Source organism: Bubalus kerabau, chromosome 1 (genome assembly GCF_029407905.1).
Source record: "Bubalus kerabau isolate K-KA32 ecotype Philippines breed swamp buffalo chromosome 1, PCC_UOA_SB_1v2, whole genome shotgun sequence".
In the NCBI taxonomy this organism is placed as follows: domain Eukaryota; kingdom Metazoa; phylum Chordata; class Mammalia; order Artiodactyla; family Bovidae; genus Bubalus; species Bubalus kerabau.
This window is the reverse complement of record NC_073624.1, coordinates 64,282,534-64,302,875: the sequence shown is the minus strand read 5'-3', so window position 1 is coordinate 64,302,875 and position 20,342 is coordinate 64,282,534. Positions and strand designations below refer to the sequence as shown.

General features: G+C 36.6%; 1 protein-coding gene across 1 annotated transcript; it reads right to left on the bottom strand.

The window, feature by feature from the left end:
* Positions 1–2,757: 2,757 nt before the first annotated feature.
* Positions 2,758–3,711, bottom strand: LOC129641588 (olfactory receptor 6C2-like). Its single transcript, XM_055566263.1, has one exon. It carries the CDS (start codon positions 3,709–3,711, stop codon positions 2,758–2,760), a length of 954 nt encoding a protein of 317 aa, XP_055422238.1.
* Positions 3,712–20,342: the final 16,631 nt, after the last annotated feature.

Below are 20,342 nucleotides of genomic sequence, written 5' to 3'. Positions count from 1 at the left end.
TCACAGCTCTCTGGCTTTCCCTGCAGAAGGGCATGGCAACCCACTCCAGTATTCTTGCCTAGAGAATCCCATGGGCAGAGGAGCCTGGTGGTCTATATGGGGTCCACTGGGTCACAAAAAGTTGGACACAACTGAAGTGACTTAGATGCACGCATGCTGGCCCTGCCAAACATAAGCCCTATTGGTTTTCAAAACCAGATGTTGCACAGTTCATATTCCTGGTGCGGGTTCCTAGGGCTGGGAAGCTGAGTAAGGGGAGCTTCAGATCCCTTGTTACTTAGTGAGAACCTCAGCATTTTGGTATCTACCCTGCTTGTTGGTCACCACACCAGGGGTGTGGGGTCTTCTTACTAGATTGAATTTCTATCCCTCCCACCAGTCTTGATGTGGTCTTTTCTTCACATCCTTAGTTGTAGAAAATCTGTTCTGCTAGTCTTAAAGTCATTCTCAGGGACAATTGTTTTATATGTAGCTGTGGTTTTAATGTGTCCATGAGAAGAGGGAGCTCAGGATCTTCCTGGTCTGCCATCATAATCTGGAAACCATCCATTTGATTCTTTTACAATTATTTTTTCATGTAAGAGATTGGCATTTTTCCTTAAGAAATATTTTTTTAAGGGATTGGGAGGCTTTTTCATTTAACATATTTGAAGGTAATGTTTTCAGTATAATTTTTTTTACTACTTTTATATATATGAATTATGCATACAATTTTTGCCATTTTGTCAGATTTTAGATGCACAATATAAAAAAAAGTTTTAGTGACATGAGTGCTATAGAAGAGAAAGCTTAGGTCTAAAAGGCAGGTTAAATAGACAATTTCTTCAGAGTACATTGTATGTTTCTGTGGTGGTGGTGGACAGTGGGGAGAAGTAATAGCTTTAAGTGGAAATAAAATATAAATTGAGACCTAAATGAAAAATAGAAGTGTAGTGAAAGAATGGCAACCTACTCCAGTATTTTTGCCTGGAAAATTCCATGGACAGAGAAGCCTGTCAGTCCATGAGGTTGCAAAAAGTTGGAGACGACTGAGCATGCACACAATGGAAAAATGAGGCAAAGAACTCTTTTTTTTTTTTTTTTTTTTTTTTTACAGAGACAACAGCAAATGCAAAATCCTAGAGATACCGAGAGAAAGTCCAAAGGATGCTCATGGGGCCTGCATCTTAGAGAGATGGCAGAAAAAACAATATGAAAAGTTATTTAGTAGTCTTATGAACTCTTTCAGAAAAATCGACATTTTGCAGTCTTCTGACCTGTAAGTCATTTATTTCATTAACTGTTACTTCAATTATAACTTTTCTTTCAAACTTCCTTTGCAGTTATCTTAGACATTCATATATATAGTTGGTTTGTTTTTAGATTTTTTTTAAAAAAATTATTTCCATGATATACAAAATTTATTGCTTAATTTGGCTACATTTTGAGTTTGGCTACATAAATTATTTATATTTTAGTTTGACAGTTGAACATTTTTGGCAATAATATTCAATTTATCAACTGCAATTAAAAATTTGACATTTTACTTAGAATAACTCATACCCATTTAGAAAAAAAACTTCCCTGGTAGCTCAGATGGCAAAGAATCCACTCACAATGTGGGAGACCTGGGTTTGATCCCTGGGTTGGGAAGATCCCCTGGAGGAGGGCATGGCAACCCACTCCAGTATTTTTGCCTGGAGAATCCCCATGGACAGAAGAGCCTGGTGGGCTTCAGTCCATGGGGTTGCAAAGAGTTGGACATGACTGAGCGACTAAGCACAACACATGTTGAAAAGAGCTTTTCCTTACATTTATTTAAGATATTATTTATTATGTATAATCTGGGAATCTTTTAATTTTAAAATTTCAGCACTGATATGTGTGTGTTTATATGTGTTCATTTATTTATGATAAACTGTAGGATCATAGATGTTAAATTCTGCGGCCATTTAAAATGACATTTATTTAGACATGTATTTATTTTTGTTTTCTTTACTTTTCAATAGGAACACATCTTTCTGATTAAAGGTGTTTAAACATTTTTTTTTTTGGTACTATAGCATTATTAGCAAGCTAAATACACTTAGGAATATTACCAGCTTAAAAGATGTCTGGATTGTGACCTGCCATGAACTAAGCACTCAATAAATTTTAATCAATTAAAAATTTCAGCAACATTTACATTGGAAGAGTGGAAGAGCACTTTAAATAATTTTTTTGCAAGTCTAAGAAAATATAATAAGACACTTATTTCCATGTTTGATTTGCATTAAATTTTTTTTCTTTTCCAATTGTGTTTGCTAGATTAGAGTAAAATCAGGCTTCCCTGGTGGTTCAGAGGTTAAAGCATCTGCCTGCAATGCAGCCAATGCAGGGAGACCTGGGTTTGATTCCTGGGTTGGGAAGATGCCCTGGGGAGGAAATGGCAACCCACTCCAGTATTCTTGCCTGGAAAATCCCGTGGACAGAGGAGCCTGGTGGGCTATACTCCACAGGGTAGCAAAGAGTCAGACACGACTGAGTGACTTCACTTTCACTATATTCACTAGATAATTGTTATCACTTCTAATTAGGATCTTTTCTAGGAAGAAAAAGACTTTTCTAGGAAGAAAAAGATTTTGTTTTCAGGGGATTAAAGGAGTGAACTCATGTGGTAGAGGGTGTTCATTCTGGGTACAAGAAATGTTTGAGAACATTAACCTCAATAGAGATCAGATCAAAAAGAGACAGACGGTTTGGCAGTTAATGGTTTATGCATTACTTTATATTTTATTTCTAGGCTTGAGCAGTCTTTTGCTTCTTGGACACAAGTACGAGTTTTTTGAAAGAATCACTGAAAGCTTGTCTCACTTGTTTGTTTCTCAGAGTGTAAATGAATGGGTTCAACATAGGAGCAATTGATGTCATTAGAACTGTCACACCCTTGTTAATAGCCACTGATTCCTTTGCTGATGGTTTGACATAGACGAAGATACAGCTGCCATAGGTGATGGAAACCACAATCATGTGAGAAGAACAGGTAGAAAAAGCTCTTTTCCTTTGCTGGGAAGAGGGGAGTCTTACAATGGTTTTGATGATGTAAATGTAGGATAGAACAACACACACAAGGGTCAGAATGAAGGTCAGCACAGCAGAGACAATAACCAACTGTTCTATGAGCCATGTATCTGAGCATGAAATCTTCAAGATAGGAGAGGCATCACAGAAAAAATAATCAATTATATTTGAGTCACAGAATTTTAAATTTAGGAACAGAATAAGTGGTGGTAATATGATCAACAAGCCAGATATCCAACAGCAGAGGACAAGCCTCTGGCAGACTCTGCTGTTCATGATGGTCATATAATGCAGGGGTTTGCAGATGGCCACATAACGGTCATAGGACATGATGGCCAGGAGAAAAAACTCTGTTACTCCAAAGACATCAGTAAAAAACACTTGAATAATACAAATAGTATATGTAATTGACCTGTCACCTGTTGCTATGTTGTATAAATATCTAGGGATACAAGCAGTTGTAAATGAAACTTCTAATAAAGCAAACTTTTGTAGGAAATAGTACATGGGTGTTTTAAGGTGAGGATCCACTAAAGTGAGGAATATGATAGTCAGATTCCCAGTTATACTAAACATGTATGTGAGAAACAGAAACATAAAAATTGGAATCTGAAGTTGAGGGTCATCTGTCAGTCCCACCAGGATAAAGGTTGTGATTGTATGGTTTTCCATCACTGGCTACTGAATTTTATTCATTTAATATAAAATTTAAAAATATTTTCTTTGATATTTTATTCAATAAAGTGGTAACGAAGCCAGATAGCAATATAGAATGACTACTAGATATTAATTCACTTGCAGTTTCTTCTTTAGAGTGGTAATTTATATTGCCAATGCTCTAGTGGACTTGGCTACTCAATTGTTTATTTTATTAATATTTTATTGTTTTGGCAGTTTTGGGATAGATTTTAAGCTTATATTAAAAATATTGTTCTACTATCCCATTTTTATCTTTGATCTCACATTTTTGATCTGTATCCCAGACTGAATTTTCTCATGTAATTAGATTGAACCCACAATGTATTGTGACTGAATATACTTATGATTTCTTCTTACCACTAAGATTTTTTCTCTATTTTAAAGGGAAATATTTAAATATAATTATTTGCTGCATATCATTTCTTAAAGATTTGGTCATGATAACATGTACATATGTAACTACTAATCTAGGCTCTATGCACAGACTTTGTTGATCTATCTGTGACTTGCATTTTACATTTTTCCAGTAAGACCAAATGTGTGTTTATGTTATTTTGTTTTTTGTTTTAACATGCAACTTCCACATTGTTGGATAACTTGTCTGACCCTTCTTATGTTTCTCTGTTAATATGCAATTTACACTCAGTGTCCAGAGAGTTTACAACTCAGAAAGAATTTTAATGCACAATTTATTTGCTGCATATGAAGAATGTTTGGCCCAATGATACACAACTGGAAAAAAGCCACATATTTTTCTTACGCTTTCAGTCCATTAAGTATGGAAAATACTCTAACACCTTGTGTCACTATTGCTAAAATAAAAATAAAATTTAGTACTGAATGTACTCTTCATGTACCTGCCTTGACTTTCTCCATAAGTCTTAGAGATAGTGGCAGCACCATGGCAATTAAAAGCAGACCTTCTGAGGCAATGATCTTCACCATTCAACACTGGATTTCCAGCCTATGCCAGTATGAACTTGGGCAAGCGTTCAGACTCTCAGGCTTCCAGTTTTCTAATCTATAAAATGGGAATAATAATAATCTTTACCATATATATTTAAAATGATTGGAACAAACAATACTGTTATAATAAAATCTGATGCATAGTCTGTGCTTCATAATTGTCAACTATTATTTTCTGGATGTCTACAGATAATTGATGTGATTGTAAAACCCAGAAATCCATGTTGGACTTTTATTCTGTGTAACTCATACTATCTTTCTATTCCATGTTCTTTGTAATTAAAAGTAGAGATTCTATTTAGTAAGAAATTGGGATAGGTACTGAAAGTAAGCACGTCACAATGATTATCTGTCTGAAAAAAAAAAATCCACCCCTCTTCTCTCTCCTTCCACACTGATCTTTACTTCCCAGACTCCCAAACAACCTGGCCTCAACTATTCATTTGTGATTTTCACTTAGAGTATCACTTCTACTAAAAAGTTTTCTAAAAATATTGTCTATATTAACTGGACCTTAGTTGTGCTCCCATAATAAGTAATTCTTACTTCTGTCTTAACATTTCCTCTGAGAAAGTAAGTTTGTTGAAATCAGGGACTGTTGTCTTTTTTTTTTTAACTGAGATAACTACCAAAGCTAACACAATCCTGGGCTTAGTCAATAGTATGATATATTGTTGTATAAATATGTACTTATTCATTTGCCTATGTATTCAAACCCATCTTCTGTTTTATTTGGATTTTATCCTAATACTGCTTTGTTGCTGATCTTAATTATTTTAATTTTATATATCTTTGTATTTAACATGGGGATTTTTTTTTTTTGAAGCAGCAGTTTTGCTAGTGAATAAAGTCATGAATACCATGACAGTATCACCCTCTTTGTTTACGTTATTACTTTCCATGCTGGCCAAACTGTTAACTGGCATCTTGTTTTAACTGTCAAGCAGATGAATAGTTGTATCCTTCTGGGTGACTATTCTTTCTTTCATGGTGAATCTGTCAGTAAGATACTCAAATGGAAAGCCAAGAAATTTGCATATGAATACATAATTTTCAAAAGCTATTCATCTTAAAATATAAATATTTTTACATCTCCAGAAGATAAATGCACATACTTTTATTTAATTTTAGTCCACTATATTTATGTATCTCCAGTTTTAAAATCTCTTTTTACTTTTGGTAAATTTTTACTCTTCAAAAATCTCAACTATATTGAAATAGCTTTATGAACGCACCACTGTTTTATTTATTTATTTAAATTACTAATAATTTAAATAATTACGAATTATTTTACTATAATTACTAATTACTTTACAATATTGTGGTGGTTTTTGCCATACATTCACATGAATCAGCTATGGGTGTACATGTGTTCCCCATCCTGACTCTCCCTCTCACCTCCCTTCCCATCCCATCCCTCTGGGTCATCCCAGTGCACCAGCCCTGAGCACCCTGTCTTATGCATCAAACCTGGACTGGCGATCTGTTTCACATATGATAATATACACCTTTCAATGCTATTCTCTCAAATCATCCCACCCTTGCATTCTCCCACAGAATCCAAAAGTCTGTTCTTTACATCTGTGTCTTTTTTGCTGTCTTGCATATAGGATCATCGTTACCATCTTTCTAAATTCCATATATATGCGTTAATATACTGTACTGGTGTTTTTCTTTCTGACTTACTTTGCTCTGTATAATAGGCTCCAGTTTCATCCACCTCATTAGAACTGATTCAAATAGATTCTTTTTAATAGCTGATTAATATTCCATTGTGTATATGTACCACAGCTATCTTATCCATTCATCTGCCGATGGATGGACATCTAGATAGCGTCCATGTCTTGGCTGTTGTAAACAGATATGCCACTGTTTTAAATCAGTTTCCAACACATTATTATGTATTTTGTTTTCTACAATTGATAAAATGTCTGCAAAAGGCATATTTTATAAACATTACTGCTTGATTTCACAATAATTTCTGGAAATAAAATCTCAAGGAAAAAGAAGATATTATTTAGAAATTTTGTACTCATTTACCAAAGTATCATCTATAAACTTTATCACTTTTTCCTTCAAATCACTGTGTGAATGTGTAATTGTACCCACACTGAAATTACTACAAAGTATCATGTGCTTTTTTCTCAAGGTTATTGACACTTGTATTTGATATAGTGTCACTGAGTCTTAACTCCCACAATTTACACCATGGAATATTCATTTGATCAGTCTGCAGTTAAGGTTTCTAACCTTGTCTTTCACAGGTAAAGGTTTTTCTCATTAAAATTTCCATTTATGTTTCTTCAATACATATTTCCTTAATATTTTAAAATCAGAGTTTAAGAAATTTCTAGTTCTTGATTAAGCTTAAGAGTTGTTCACTAGTTTTCCTCAGCTCTCATACTGACATTTTACTAACAAATTTCAAATATATTTTGGTTTTGAACTACTATCTTCAGGACTGAAGTGTCTCATATAAATTAATAGAAAGCAATTTGCTTTTCAATTTCCTGGTGAAATTCAATTAGATATATTATTGGTTGTCATTTGTTCTCTTAAAATACTCACTTTCTCCTGAAGTTAAGGCAGGATTATCTCTTAACTGTATGACTGGTTATTACTGTTAAACCCAGAGTATTACTGTAAACATTATAGGAAAGGAGAGATACCAATGATTTTTTTGAAGAACTTTGACATTCCTAGGAACTAACTTTAAGGACACACCAAAATAATTTCAATACATAATTTTAATTAAAGGGAAGGATACTCTTTTCAGTCTTCCTAATCTGTTATTTCTCCACTCAGTGACATCTAAAGCTTCACATGATAACATGCTCTTTTCTTCATTCTTGGTGGTAGCCCTTATTCCAAAATATTCTTCAATTATTGCAGTCATTCATAATGACCGTTTTTAAGAGGTAAAGTTTAAGAAAACATTTTGCATCCTTCAAAGACTTACATATTTTTAAAAAGTGCCTAGATAACTAGTTTTGTCAATATTATTATGTAAGTTGTCATATTGGATGATTTTGAAATACATATATATATATATACACACACACACTTTTTTTCTCTTTAAAAAAAGAAGTGAGAATGTGGCAGAGATGACTTCTCACTACATATAAATTCACATCATTATTATGTAAACTATAAAAACCAGCATTGAAGAAACACAATGCAGGACTTCTTTGGTGGTCCAGTGGTAAAGAATCCACCTGCCAATGAAGGGGACACAGGTTCTGGCCATGGTCTGGGAAGATTCCACGTGCTGTGGAGCAACTAAGTCCAGACACCACAACTACTGAGCCTGGGCTGTAGAGTCCATGAGCCATAACTGCAGAGCCTGCATGTTGCAGCTACTGAAGTCTGTGTGCCCTAGAGTCCGTGCTCTGCAACAAGAGAAACCACCACAATGAGAAGCCTGCACATGGCAACTAGAGAGTAGCCCCCCACTCACCGTAACTGGAAAAAGCCCATGTACGGCAACAAAGACCCAGTAAAACAACAAATAAATAAATAAGGTGGAATATGTTTTAAAAATATATAATGCAGAGATATTTGTGGATTTTCATGTAATGATTCAAATATTAATTACATCTGATTTGGGTAAATCTCATGAAATCTGCTTCTCAGAGAAAAATCATCCAATAGATCTATTAAACATGAAAGTAAAAGAAATGGCCACTCTTCTTACTCCTCTGAGAGTTAATAATAGCTTAAGCAGGTTCTCTAACAAAAAGAATCGTAAAGCCTAATTTAATGAAGTGAATCTATTAGAAAAAGTTTGTGAGAGACTTCATTTTCAGCTTACGGTTTCACTTACCTGACTGGTGCTGTGGGAGGGTCACAGTAATTAAAACTCTGAGTCTTTTAATCTCCAATACACAGAAATTTTCAAACCAAGAACTTTGGTCACCTTTACACCTAGCATATATTTCTGGCTCTGTCTTGACTGAAAGTAAAATATTGTTCAACTACTTTCCCCTCTTGCTCTGAAATCATTGATATTATGACTTCTCTGGTTAGGGTAAAAGGCTTTTACACTATTAAGATTTATATTTGATTTATTTGCTAAACCTCCAAGTAAATAATAAACAACTGGGCCCTTGGTGACCCAGATTCAAACATCACTAATGGGTCTCCTTTGTAATGAACCTGGGCAAAAATCCTGAGAGGTGCAGTAGGTGGGCAGTGTCCTGAGAGACACGAAGATGCAACAATAGCAACAGGCACAGGTGAAGACAAAACAGTAAAAAACCAGAAGGTCAAGAAGTAGTCTGATTTTTCTACATTCCTTCCTTACCACATGAAAGATCACAACTTTATCTCACTTGCTACTTTTGTCTCAATCATTAAGTAAGATAAGGAATTTGGAAAACACTAGAAAACTCAAAGCAAGTGATAACTCTCTTTAATATTCTAAAAATATGAATATTTTCAAAATACTCTTTTTATCTCCTCTTTGAGCATTCCTAAGATGTGGCTATATGGGTTCATATAAAGATAGTTTCTTTAAATTCAAATAAAGATATGCTTTATTTTCATGATAAATTTGTGGAGTAAATTTGGAGTAAACCTGTGTACTTAAAACAAAAAGTGTAGTATATGCACTAGTAATTTTTTGAGCTGTGGGTTGTAAATGGTAACTTTTCTTTCATCTCATATATTAGAGGGATGGAGAGAGAGAGAACAAGCAAGAGGGAGAGCATGAGTCAAATAAGAAAGCAAAGAGTGAGAGGGTAGATTTAAGCATGATTTTTAGCAGTACTTACAGAAAGTGCAAATGTATTAAACATTGCCAAATTAAACAGAAAACAAGCCCAATCATACAATTTTAAAAAGACATTCATAATAACTATTTTCTGTTTATGAGACTCTTTATATAAGTACATGCATTGGTAAGAAAAGGAGGGGGCAAATAGATTCAAGGGATTAGATTTGGTAGACAGCATGCCTGAAGAACTATGGATGAAGGTTCATAACATTGTTCAGGAGGTGGTGACCAAAACCATCTCCAAGAAAAAGAAATACAAGAAGGCATAGTGGTTGTCTGAGGAGGCCTTACAAATAGTTGAGAAAAGAAGAGAAAGTGAAGTGAGTGAAGTGAGTGAAAGGGAAAGATATACCCAACTGAATGCACAGTTCCAAAGAATAGCAGAGAGAGATAAGAAAGTGTTCTTAAGTGAACTGTGCAAAGAAAGAGATGAAAATAATACAGTGAGAAAGACTAGAGATCTCTACAAGAAAATTGAAGACACAAAGGGAACATTTCTTGCAAAGATGGGCACAATAAAAGAAATGGTATGGACCTAACAGAAACAGAAGATATTAAGAAGAGGTGGCAAGCATATACAGAAGAACTGTACAAAAAAGGTCTTAAAGACCCAGATAACCACGACAATGTGATCACCCAACTAGAGACAGACATATTGGAGTGGGAAGTCAAGTGGGCCTTGGGAAGAATTGCCATGGACAAAGCTAATGGAGATGATGGAATTTAAGCTGAGCTATTTCAATCCTAAAAGATGATGCTGTGAAAGTGCTGAATTCAAAATGCCAGCAAATTTGGAAAACTCAGCAGTGGCCACAGGACTGGAAAAGGTCAGTTGTCATTCTAATACCAAAGAAGGGCAATGCCAAAGAATGTTCAAACTAGTGCACAATTCACACATTTTACATGCTAGCAAGGTAATGCTCAAATCTTTCAAGCTAGGCTTCAACAGTATGTGAATCAAGAACTTCCAGATGTTACAAGCTGGGTTTAGAAAAGGCAGAGGAACCAGAGATAAAATTGCCAACATCAGTTGGATCACAGAGGAAGCAAGGGAATTAAAAAAATTATATACTTCTTCTTCATTGATTATGCTAAAGCCATTGACTGTGTGTGTGTGTGTGTGTGTGTGTGTGTGTGTGTATGTGTTAGTTGCTTAGTCGTATCTGACTCTTTGCAACCCCATAGACCGTAACCCACCAGGCCCCTCTGTCCATGGGATTCTCCAGGCAAGAACACTGGAGGGGGTTGCCATTTCCTTCTCCAAAAGGAACTATGGAAAGAAAGAAAGTGAATTTGCTCAGTTGTGTCCGAGTCTTTGTGACTCCATGGACTGTAGCCCACCAGACTCTTCCATCCATGGAATTCTCCAGGCAAGAGTACTGCAGTGGGTTGTCATTTCCTTCTCCACATTACTGTGTGGATCACAACAAACCAGAAAATTCTTTAAGAGATGAGAATACCAGAGCATCTTACCTGCCTCCTGAGAAAACTTCATTCCGGTCAAGAAGCAACATTTAGAACTGGACGTGGAACAAAGGACAAGTTCCAAATTGGGAAAGAAATGCATCAACGCTATATATTGTCACCTTGCTTATTTAACTTATATGCAGAGTGCATGCATCGTATCTGACTCTTTGCAACCCCATGGACTGTAGCCCACCAGGCTCCTCTGTCCATAAATTCTCCAGGCAAGAATACTGGAGTGGGTTGCCATGCCTTCCTTCAGGGGATTTTTCTGACCAAAGGACTGAACCCATGTTTCCTGCGGCTCCTGCATTGTAGGTGGATTCTTTACCACTGAACCACCAGAGAAGCCCGTACATGCAGAGTACATCATGTGAAATGCAGGGCTGGATGGAGCTCAAACTGAAATCAAGATGCTGGGAGAAATAACTTCAGATATGCAGATGATACCACCACAATGGCAGAAAGTGAAGAAGAACTTAAAAGCCTTTTGATGAAGGTGAAAGAGGAGAGTGAAAAAGCTGGCTTAAAACTCAGCATTCAAAAAATTAAGATCATGGCATCTGGTCCCACCACTTTATGGAAAATAAATGGGGAAAAATGGAAACAGTGACAGATTTTATTTTCTTGGGCTTCAAAATCACTGCAGATGGTGACTGAAATCATGAAATTAAAAGACATGTGATTCTTGGAAGAAAAGCTATGAGAAACCTAGACAGTGTATTAAAAAGCAGAGGGATCAATTGCTGACAAATGTCCATATATTCAAAGCTATGATTTTTCCCATAGTTATGTACAGATGTGAGAGTTGGACCCTAAGGAAGGCCGAACAGTGAAGAATTGATACTTTTGAACTGTGGTGCTGGAGAAGACTCTTGTGAGTCCCTTGGACAGCAAGGAGATCAAACCAGTCAATCCTAAAGGAAATCAATCCTGAATATTCCTTGGAAGGACTAATGCTGATCCTGAAGCTCCAATGCTTTGGCCACCTGATGTGAAGAGCTGACTCATTGGAAAAGACGCTGATGCTGGCAAGATTGAAGGCAGGAGGAGAAGGAGCAACAGAGGATGAGAAGATTGGATGGTATCACTGACTCAGTTGACATGAATTTGAGCAAACTTCAGGAGATGGTGAAGGACAGGGAAGCCAGCTTGCTGCAGTCTATGGGATCACAAAGAATCCGACATGACTGAAAGACTGAACAACGACAACAAGCAGAATGAAGGATACAGACAATATGAACATGTCATTAGATGCAGAAAATGCTTTTGACAAAATGAAACCATTTCATGATTAAAATTACTCAACAAACTGGCTACGAAAGAAGGGTATGCTTATGTTAGCTAGACTGATGGAGAATGACAGAAATGGCACCTGCCAGTGATGGGCTAGCTGTGTGGTGAGGAGTAAAGCAATGACGTCTGCCAGTACTTCCATACTGGAGAAATTTCCTGCAGATCCCTGCTCATTTGGTACCTGCCCTAAAATTAGTCAATGGATCTCTTTGTCTTGTCACCCAAGTTCTTGTTAAGCTGCTGTCTCTGCACTAGGACTTAGAGTGAGTTTGTGCAAGACCCTTCAAGAGTGGAGTCTCAGTTTTCCACAGTCCTCTGGCTCTCCCTAACATAAACCCTGTTAGTTTTCAAAGCTGGAAGTTTCGAAAACTAACTAACTAAGTTCCTGCAGGTCCCCAGGGCTGGGGAGTTTGATAAGGGGAGCTTCAGACCCCTTGCTCCTTAGTGAGTACCACAGTAGTTGTGGTATCCATCCTGCTTGTGGGTCCCCATGTCACGGGTGTGGGATCTGACTGGACTGCATTTCTGTCTCTCTCACCAATCTTGATGTGGCCTTTCAAAAATATTCTTTGTTGTAGAAAACCTGTTCTGCTAGTCTTAGTCATTCTCAGGGGCAATTGTTCTGTATACCGCTGTAGTTTTGATATGTCCATGAGATGAAGGAAACTCAGGATCTTCCTGGACTGTCACTTTAATCTGTAATCCCATCCACTTGATTCTTTATAATTATTTTTTTCATGTAAGAGTTTGGGATTTTTCCTTAATAAATAATTCTTTTTTCAAGAGTTGTGAGATTTTTTTCATTTAATATATTTGAAGGTAATGTTTTCAGTATATTTTGTTTACTGCTTTTATATACATGAATTTTGTATACAGTTTTTGTCATTATGACAGATTTTAAATACACAATATAAAAAAAAGTTTTAGTGACATTGTTGCTGTAGAAGAGAAAGCTTAGTTCAAAACAGCAGGTAGAATAGATAATTTATTCAGACCTGGTTTATATGTTTGTGTGATTTTGATTGGGGTGGAGGAGAAGAAATGCCCTTTAAGTGGAAATGAAACGCAAATTAAGACCTATATGAAAACTAGAAGTATAATGGAAGGATGAGGGAAAGAACATTTATTTTTTTACAGAAGCAATAGCAAATACAAAATCATAGAGATAACAAGAGAAATCCAAAGGATGGCCATGAGACCTTCTTAGAAGGGTTGCAGAAAACTTAATATGAATGGTTACGTAGTAGTTTTATGAACTCTTTGAGAAAAATTGACGTTTTGCCATCTTCTAATCTATAAAGTATTGATTTCATGAAAAAATTAACTATTATTTTTTAACTTTTCATTCAGATTACTTTTTAATTATCTTAGACTTCCATGTATATTGCTGGTTTGGTTTCCTTGATTTTTCTTAAAAATTTTTGTTTCAATGATATACAAAAATTATTGCTTAATGTGTGTACATTTAGAGTTTGAATATCATATTTTATTTTGTCAATTGAGCAATTTTGAAAATAGTAATAGATTCTTTAATTCCTCAACTGCAATTAATATTTTGACATTGTACTTAAAATAATGAGTTTTTCCTTACATTTATTCAGTTCAGTTCAGTTCAGTCACTCGGTCATGTCCGACTCTTTGCGACCCCATGAATTGCAGCATGCCAGGCCTCCCTGTCCATTACCAACTCCCAGAGTTCACTCAGACTCACATCCATCGAGTCAGTGATGCCATCCAGCCATCTCATCCTCTGTCATCCCCTTCTCCTCCTGCCCCCAATCCCTCCCAGCATTTATTCTGTATAACCTGTGAATTTTTTAATTTTTAATTTCAACATTGTGTGTGTTCATTAATTTTGAATAAACTGCAGGATCCTAGATATCATATTCTGCTTCCATTTAAAATGGCACTTATTTGGACATGTATTGATTTTAATTTTCTTTACTTTTCAATGGAATCATGTTACTCCCTGCTAAATGTGATTTAAAACTTTTTTAGTACTATAGGATGATTGGTGAGGTAAACATGTTTAGGGATATTGCCAATTTAAAATAAATCTGGATGATGAACTGTAAAGAGATAAGCACTCAAAAAATTTTAATTAGTTAAAAATTTCAGCAACATTTATATTGGAAGATAGGAAGAGCACTTTAAATAATTTTTTGCAAGTCCAATAAAATATAATTTCCATATTGTTTGAATAACAATGAGTGTATCCATGCTCAGTCTCTTAGATGTGTCCAGCTGTTTGCAACCCCATGGATTGTAGCCTGCAGGCTCTTCTGTCCAGGATTTTCCAGGCAAGAATATTGGAGTAGGTTGCCGTTTCCTACTCCAGGGAATCTTCCCAAACTGGGGGTTGAACCCACATCTTTTGTATCTTCTGCATTGGCAGGTGGATTTTTTACCACTGTGCCACCTGGGAAGACCTTGAGTAACAATACTTAATATGAAAACTAATTATAAAGCTAATATAAATAAAACAATTCAGTATTGATTCAGAGACAATATCAATTGGCAAATAGATGGGGAAACAATGGAAACAGTGACAGACTTTATTTTCTTGGTCTCCAAAATCACTGCAGATGGTGACTGCAGCTGTGAAATTAAAAGACACTTGCATCTTTGAAGAATAGCTATGACAAACCTAGACAGCATATTAAAAAGCAGAGACATTACTTTGCCAGCAAATGCTGGCAAATTATATTGTCCATATAGTCAAAGCTATGACTTCCCAGTAGCTCAAGCGGTAAAAGAATCTGCCTGTGATGCAGGAGACAAGGGTTCCATCCCTGGATTGGGAAGATCCTCTGGAGAAGGGAATGGCAATCCACTCCAATATTCTTGCCTGGAGAATCCCATGCTCAGAGAAGCCTGCAGTCCATGGGGTGGCAAAGAGTTGGACATGACTGAGCGACTAACACACTTGATTTTTCCAGTATTCAGGTATGGATATGAGAGTTGGACCATAAAGAAGGCTGAGCGCCGAAGAATTGATGCTTTTGAACTGTGGTGTTGGAGAAGACTCCTGAGAGTCCCTTGGACTGCAAGGAGATCCAACCAGTCAATCCTATAAGAAATCAGTCCTGAATATACATTGGAAGGACTGATGCTGAAGCTGAAGCTCCAATACTTTGGCCATCTGATGTAAAGAGCTATTTCATTAGAAAAGACCCTGATGCTGGGAAAGATTGAAGGCAGGAGGAGAAGGGGACAACAGAGGATGAGATGGATGGATGGCATCACCAACTCAATAGACATGAGTTGAGCAAGCTCTGGGAGATGGTGAAGGACAGGGAAGCCTGGTGTGCTGCAGTCCATGGGGTCACAACGAGTCAGACAGGACTGAGTGACTGAACAACAACAGCAACAACAATCAATGGAATTAAATGAAGAAACTTATGAAACAATTGATTATGATAGGGTTGCCACTGAATGCAAGAAGAAAAGGTTAATCTTTTCCATAAATAATACTGGTTAACTTAGATATTCACAAGAAAAAATATTGTTCCTTATCTCAAACCATAGATATAAGTTAATATCAGATGGGCAATTATCCTTAATTTGGGAGCTATTTGAGAGAATTTATAGATTACAACACTGTTACCTACTTTCATGTATTACGTTATGCAAAAATTTCTGAAGTAAAAAAGAGCCCTATCAACAACAGAAATAAAATCATAAATAGGAGTTCATAAAAATTAAGAACTTCTGCCTTTTCACACATTAAAAAACAAAAATCAAGACATAATAGAGGGTAAAAGAACTTCAATACATATTTTTGACAAAGGACTGATGCATAGAAGATTCATAAAACTTCTAAAATAAATTAAAAAAACAAATCTAATAAAAAGGCAAATTATTTTAGTAGGCACTTTACACAAAGGATGGAGAAGGCAATGGCACCCCGCTCCAGTACTCTTGCCTAGAAAATCCCATGGACGGAGGAGCCTGGAAGGTTGCAGTCCATGGGGTTGCTGAGGGTCGGACACGACTGAGCGACTTCACTTTCACTTTTTACTTTCATGCATTGGAGAAGGAAATGGCAACCCACTCCAGTGTTCTTGCCTGGAGAATCCCAGGGACGGGGGAGCCTGGTGGGCTGCCGTCTATGGGGTCGCACTGAGTCGGACACGACTGAAGTGACTTAGCAGTAGCAGTAGCAGTTACACAAAGGATGTCTGATATCCAAAACATATGATAAGGTGTTCAACATCTCTGAAAAGTGAAAGTGAAGTCACTCCGTCGTGCCCAACTCTTTGTGACCACGTGGACTGTAGTCTACTAGGCTCCTCTGTCCATGGGATTCTCCAGGCAAGGATACTGGAGTGGACTGCCATTTCCTTCTCCAGGGGATCTTCCCAACCCAGGGATCAAACCTGGGTCTCCCACATTGCAGGCAGACCGTCTACCCTCTGAAGCCACCAGGGAAGCCCAGTTATGACTAAAATAAGTAGATTTGACAAAGTTACACATTGGCAAAAATGTGGAGCAATGACAACCTTTATCCATAGCTAATAGGAAAGTAAATTGGTACAACATTTTCAATAATTATTTGACAGTTGAACACACAGCTACCATATAGCCTATCAATTCCATTTCTCGTTCTGTATGCTAAAGATATAAGTGCATATGCCTGCCAAAAAGAAGTATAAGAAAATTCTTAGCAGCTTTATTTATAAGCCATATATGTGAAAAGCCTGAATTTCTGCTAAGAGAAAATGACTAATGATTAATGAATTGTGCTATGTTTCCATTATTGACTACAACATAAATTAAAAGAATAAATTAAAGCTGGCATAACAACTTGGACAACTGTACAGACATAATGTTGAGCAAATGAAATCAGACTTGAACCAGTTCATTCTGTGCACTTCTATTCATATGATAATCATGAATATACAAAACTAATAATGTTCAGCATTGTAAGGCAGTATAGCAGATTCATTTGGGAGTATATTTCTCTGGAGAGGCATGAAAGAGATTTCTGTGATTCTGAAAGTATGCTATATTTGCATCTGTGTAATGTTTAGATCAAACCAGTCAATCCTAAAGGAAATCAATCCTGAATACTCATTGGAAGGACTGATGCTGAAGCTGAAGCTTTAACACTTTGACCACCTGATGTGAAGAGCTCCCTCATTGGAAAAGATCCTGATGCTGGGAAAGATTGAAGTCAGGAGAAGGGCATGACAGAGGATGAGATGGTTGGAAGGCATCACCAACTCAATGAGTTTGAGCAAGCTCTGGGAGATGGTGAAGGACAGGGAGGCCTGTTGTGCTGCAGTCCATGGGGGCACGAAGAGTAGAACATGACTGAGTGACTGAACAACAGCAACAAAGATTTTACATGGGTATCTATACTTACAAGAATTCATCAAACTGTACACAGTGAATTTTTTTCTTTATATTACACCTGGATGTTTAAAAAATATCTGTGGTTTTAGGGACACATACTGAAATATTACAGATGAATTAATATGTATATCTGTTTCAAATAATCAATTAGGGGCTGAGAGGAATGGACCAGTTTGTAGATGAGACAATATTGGCTATAAATTGATGCTTGACACTGTGATGCATACAGCAGTGAACGTTATGAAATTTTCTGTATTTATATCAGTTTAAAATTAAGAGAAATAAAGTATAGAACACATGGCTTGGTACAGAATAAGCACCTCAAAATATATGTTTTTTTGTTTTTTAATATTTATTTATTTATTTTTTTACTTTACAATATTATATTGGTTTTGCCATACATCAACATGTATCCACCACAGGTGTACATGTGTTCCCCATCCTGAACCCCCCTCCCACCTTCCTCCCCATACCATCCCTCTGGGTCATCCCAGTGCACCAGCCCCAAGCTTCCTGTATCCTGTGTTTTTGAAGTTAGAGTTTAAAAAAAAAAAAAAAAACTTTTGGACATTTCAAAGAACTTAGGAGACTAGTTCTGATTAGGGCTGAAAAAGGTTGGCACTTTGAACAAGGACTGTAGGGGTAGTACTTTTCAGTCTGGGCCCCCTGTTAAACTTTTAGTGAGCCTGAGAAGCAAGGGACTGTTATTTCTGCAATGCAATATAGGCCTTCTCCAAGACACCTGTCTCAAGATAGGTGAGGGGTATTATGCAATTTAAATTTCTAGAAACCCAAAGTTTCTAATAAATTCTTGTGTTGTTCAATTGGTAAGTCATGTCTGATTCTTTGTGACCCCATGGACTACATCATGCCAGGCTTCCCTGTCCTTCATTATCTCCCAGAGTTTGCTCAAACTCATGTCCATTGAATTGTTGATGCCATCCAACCATCTCATCCTCTGTTGTTCCCTTCTCCTCCTGCCTTCAATCTTTCCCAGTATCAAGGTCTTTTCCAATGAGTCAGCTCTTTACGATAACATTGTCAAACTGAGGGTGAAGGAATGGACGAGGCCAATTAAGGAAATGTGAGATTATTGGGCAAATGTGCAAAAATGCTGTGGAAAAAGTTAAGTCACCAGAGAATCAGAAATTTTGTAGCAGAACGAACTAGAGTAAATGCTGTGGAAAAATTGAAATAATGAGTTGCCAAAAACATTTTGCCTGTGTTAGAAAGAGCTTCCCAAGTTCCCTGAATTCATTCCAACCTGCTGCTTTTACTAACCCCTCAAATACTTACGAGTGTTGCTCTAAGAAGCCAAATGGTTTAAATATTCAGATTCCCATTATTTATGTTAATTCATTTATATTAACACCTCAACTCTTTTTAAAGGAAAACTAGAGTTATGCTAGTAGGCCCAACATTTATATTTTCATTCAATACTCTTTTAATTTTTATTTCACAGATTGATTTCATTTATTCATTGTTAGTCTTTTTTTTTTAATTTAATTTTATTTATTTATTTATTTTTTACTTTACAATATTGTATTGGTTTTGCCATACATCAGCATGAATCCACCACGGGTGTACACATGTTCCCCATCCTGAACCCCTTTCCCATCTCCCTCCCCATACCATCCCTCTGGGTCATCCCAGTGCACCAGCCCCAAGCTTCCTGTATCCTGCATCAAACCAGGACTGGCGATTTGTTTAGGGAGTCGGGGGATGATTTGGGATAATGGTATTAAAACATTGTCAGTCTTATAGTAAAAAGATGTATTTTGTAGTTTAAGCTTGCTGTGAGCATTTTTATTATGTATTACTTATACTGATTTTAATACATGTGGGGTTTGTTTGAGGAGTTACTTGAAAATATCTTATTGAAAATTTTTCTCTGGTGAGGCTTCCTTAAATTAAAAACAAAATTTTTGGTCAAACACACAGAATTTGAATTCTGGATCTGCTACTAACCAGTTTGGTTAATCTGAAGCCTTTTAATATAAATATAGCATGAGATATATGTGCAATTTAGAATTTTCTAGTAGCCATATTATAAAATAAAAATGAAATTATTAATAAATCCAGATGTACTCAGCTGTGTCTGACTCTTTGTGACCCCACAGACTGTAGCCCACCAGGCTCCTGTGTCCATGGGATTTTCCAAGCAAGAATACTGCAGTGGGTTGCCATTTCCTCCTCCAGTGGATCTTCCTAACCCAGGGATCGAATGTGCGTCTCCTGCATCTACTCATTGGCAGGTGGATTCATTACCAATGAACCACTTGGGAATCTTAAAACCAGTGCATCAAAATATTATTTCAACCTGATATCAATATAAAATTATTTTCAAGATATGTCACAATCAAGTTCCTTGAAATGTGATTGATGTCTTATTTGACCTGCTTGTTTCTCAAGGTGTAAATTGTGAAAGTTAATAAATGCAATTTCAACTAATCCAGGGTCAAGAGGCCTGAATGGGGTCTCTTATGTCCTAGGACAGCAGCAGAGCTCAACAGGAAGAAGAAAGACTTCCTCTTTTTCCGTGGCAAGAGTTCAGCCTATGAGAGACTGTCACAACTCAGCCAATGCAAAGTCTTATACTCTTTGCTTACTACAGCCCTCCCAACTTCTTTTCCCCTCTTTAAAAGAGTCCCCATTCTTGTGTGAGAACTTCTATATGGCTCACCATAGTTGCAGAATACAAATCACAGTTCTTTTTGATCTTGAATAAACAATTTTTTTTTTTTCC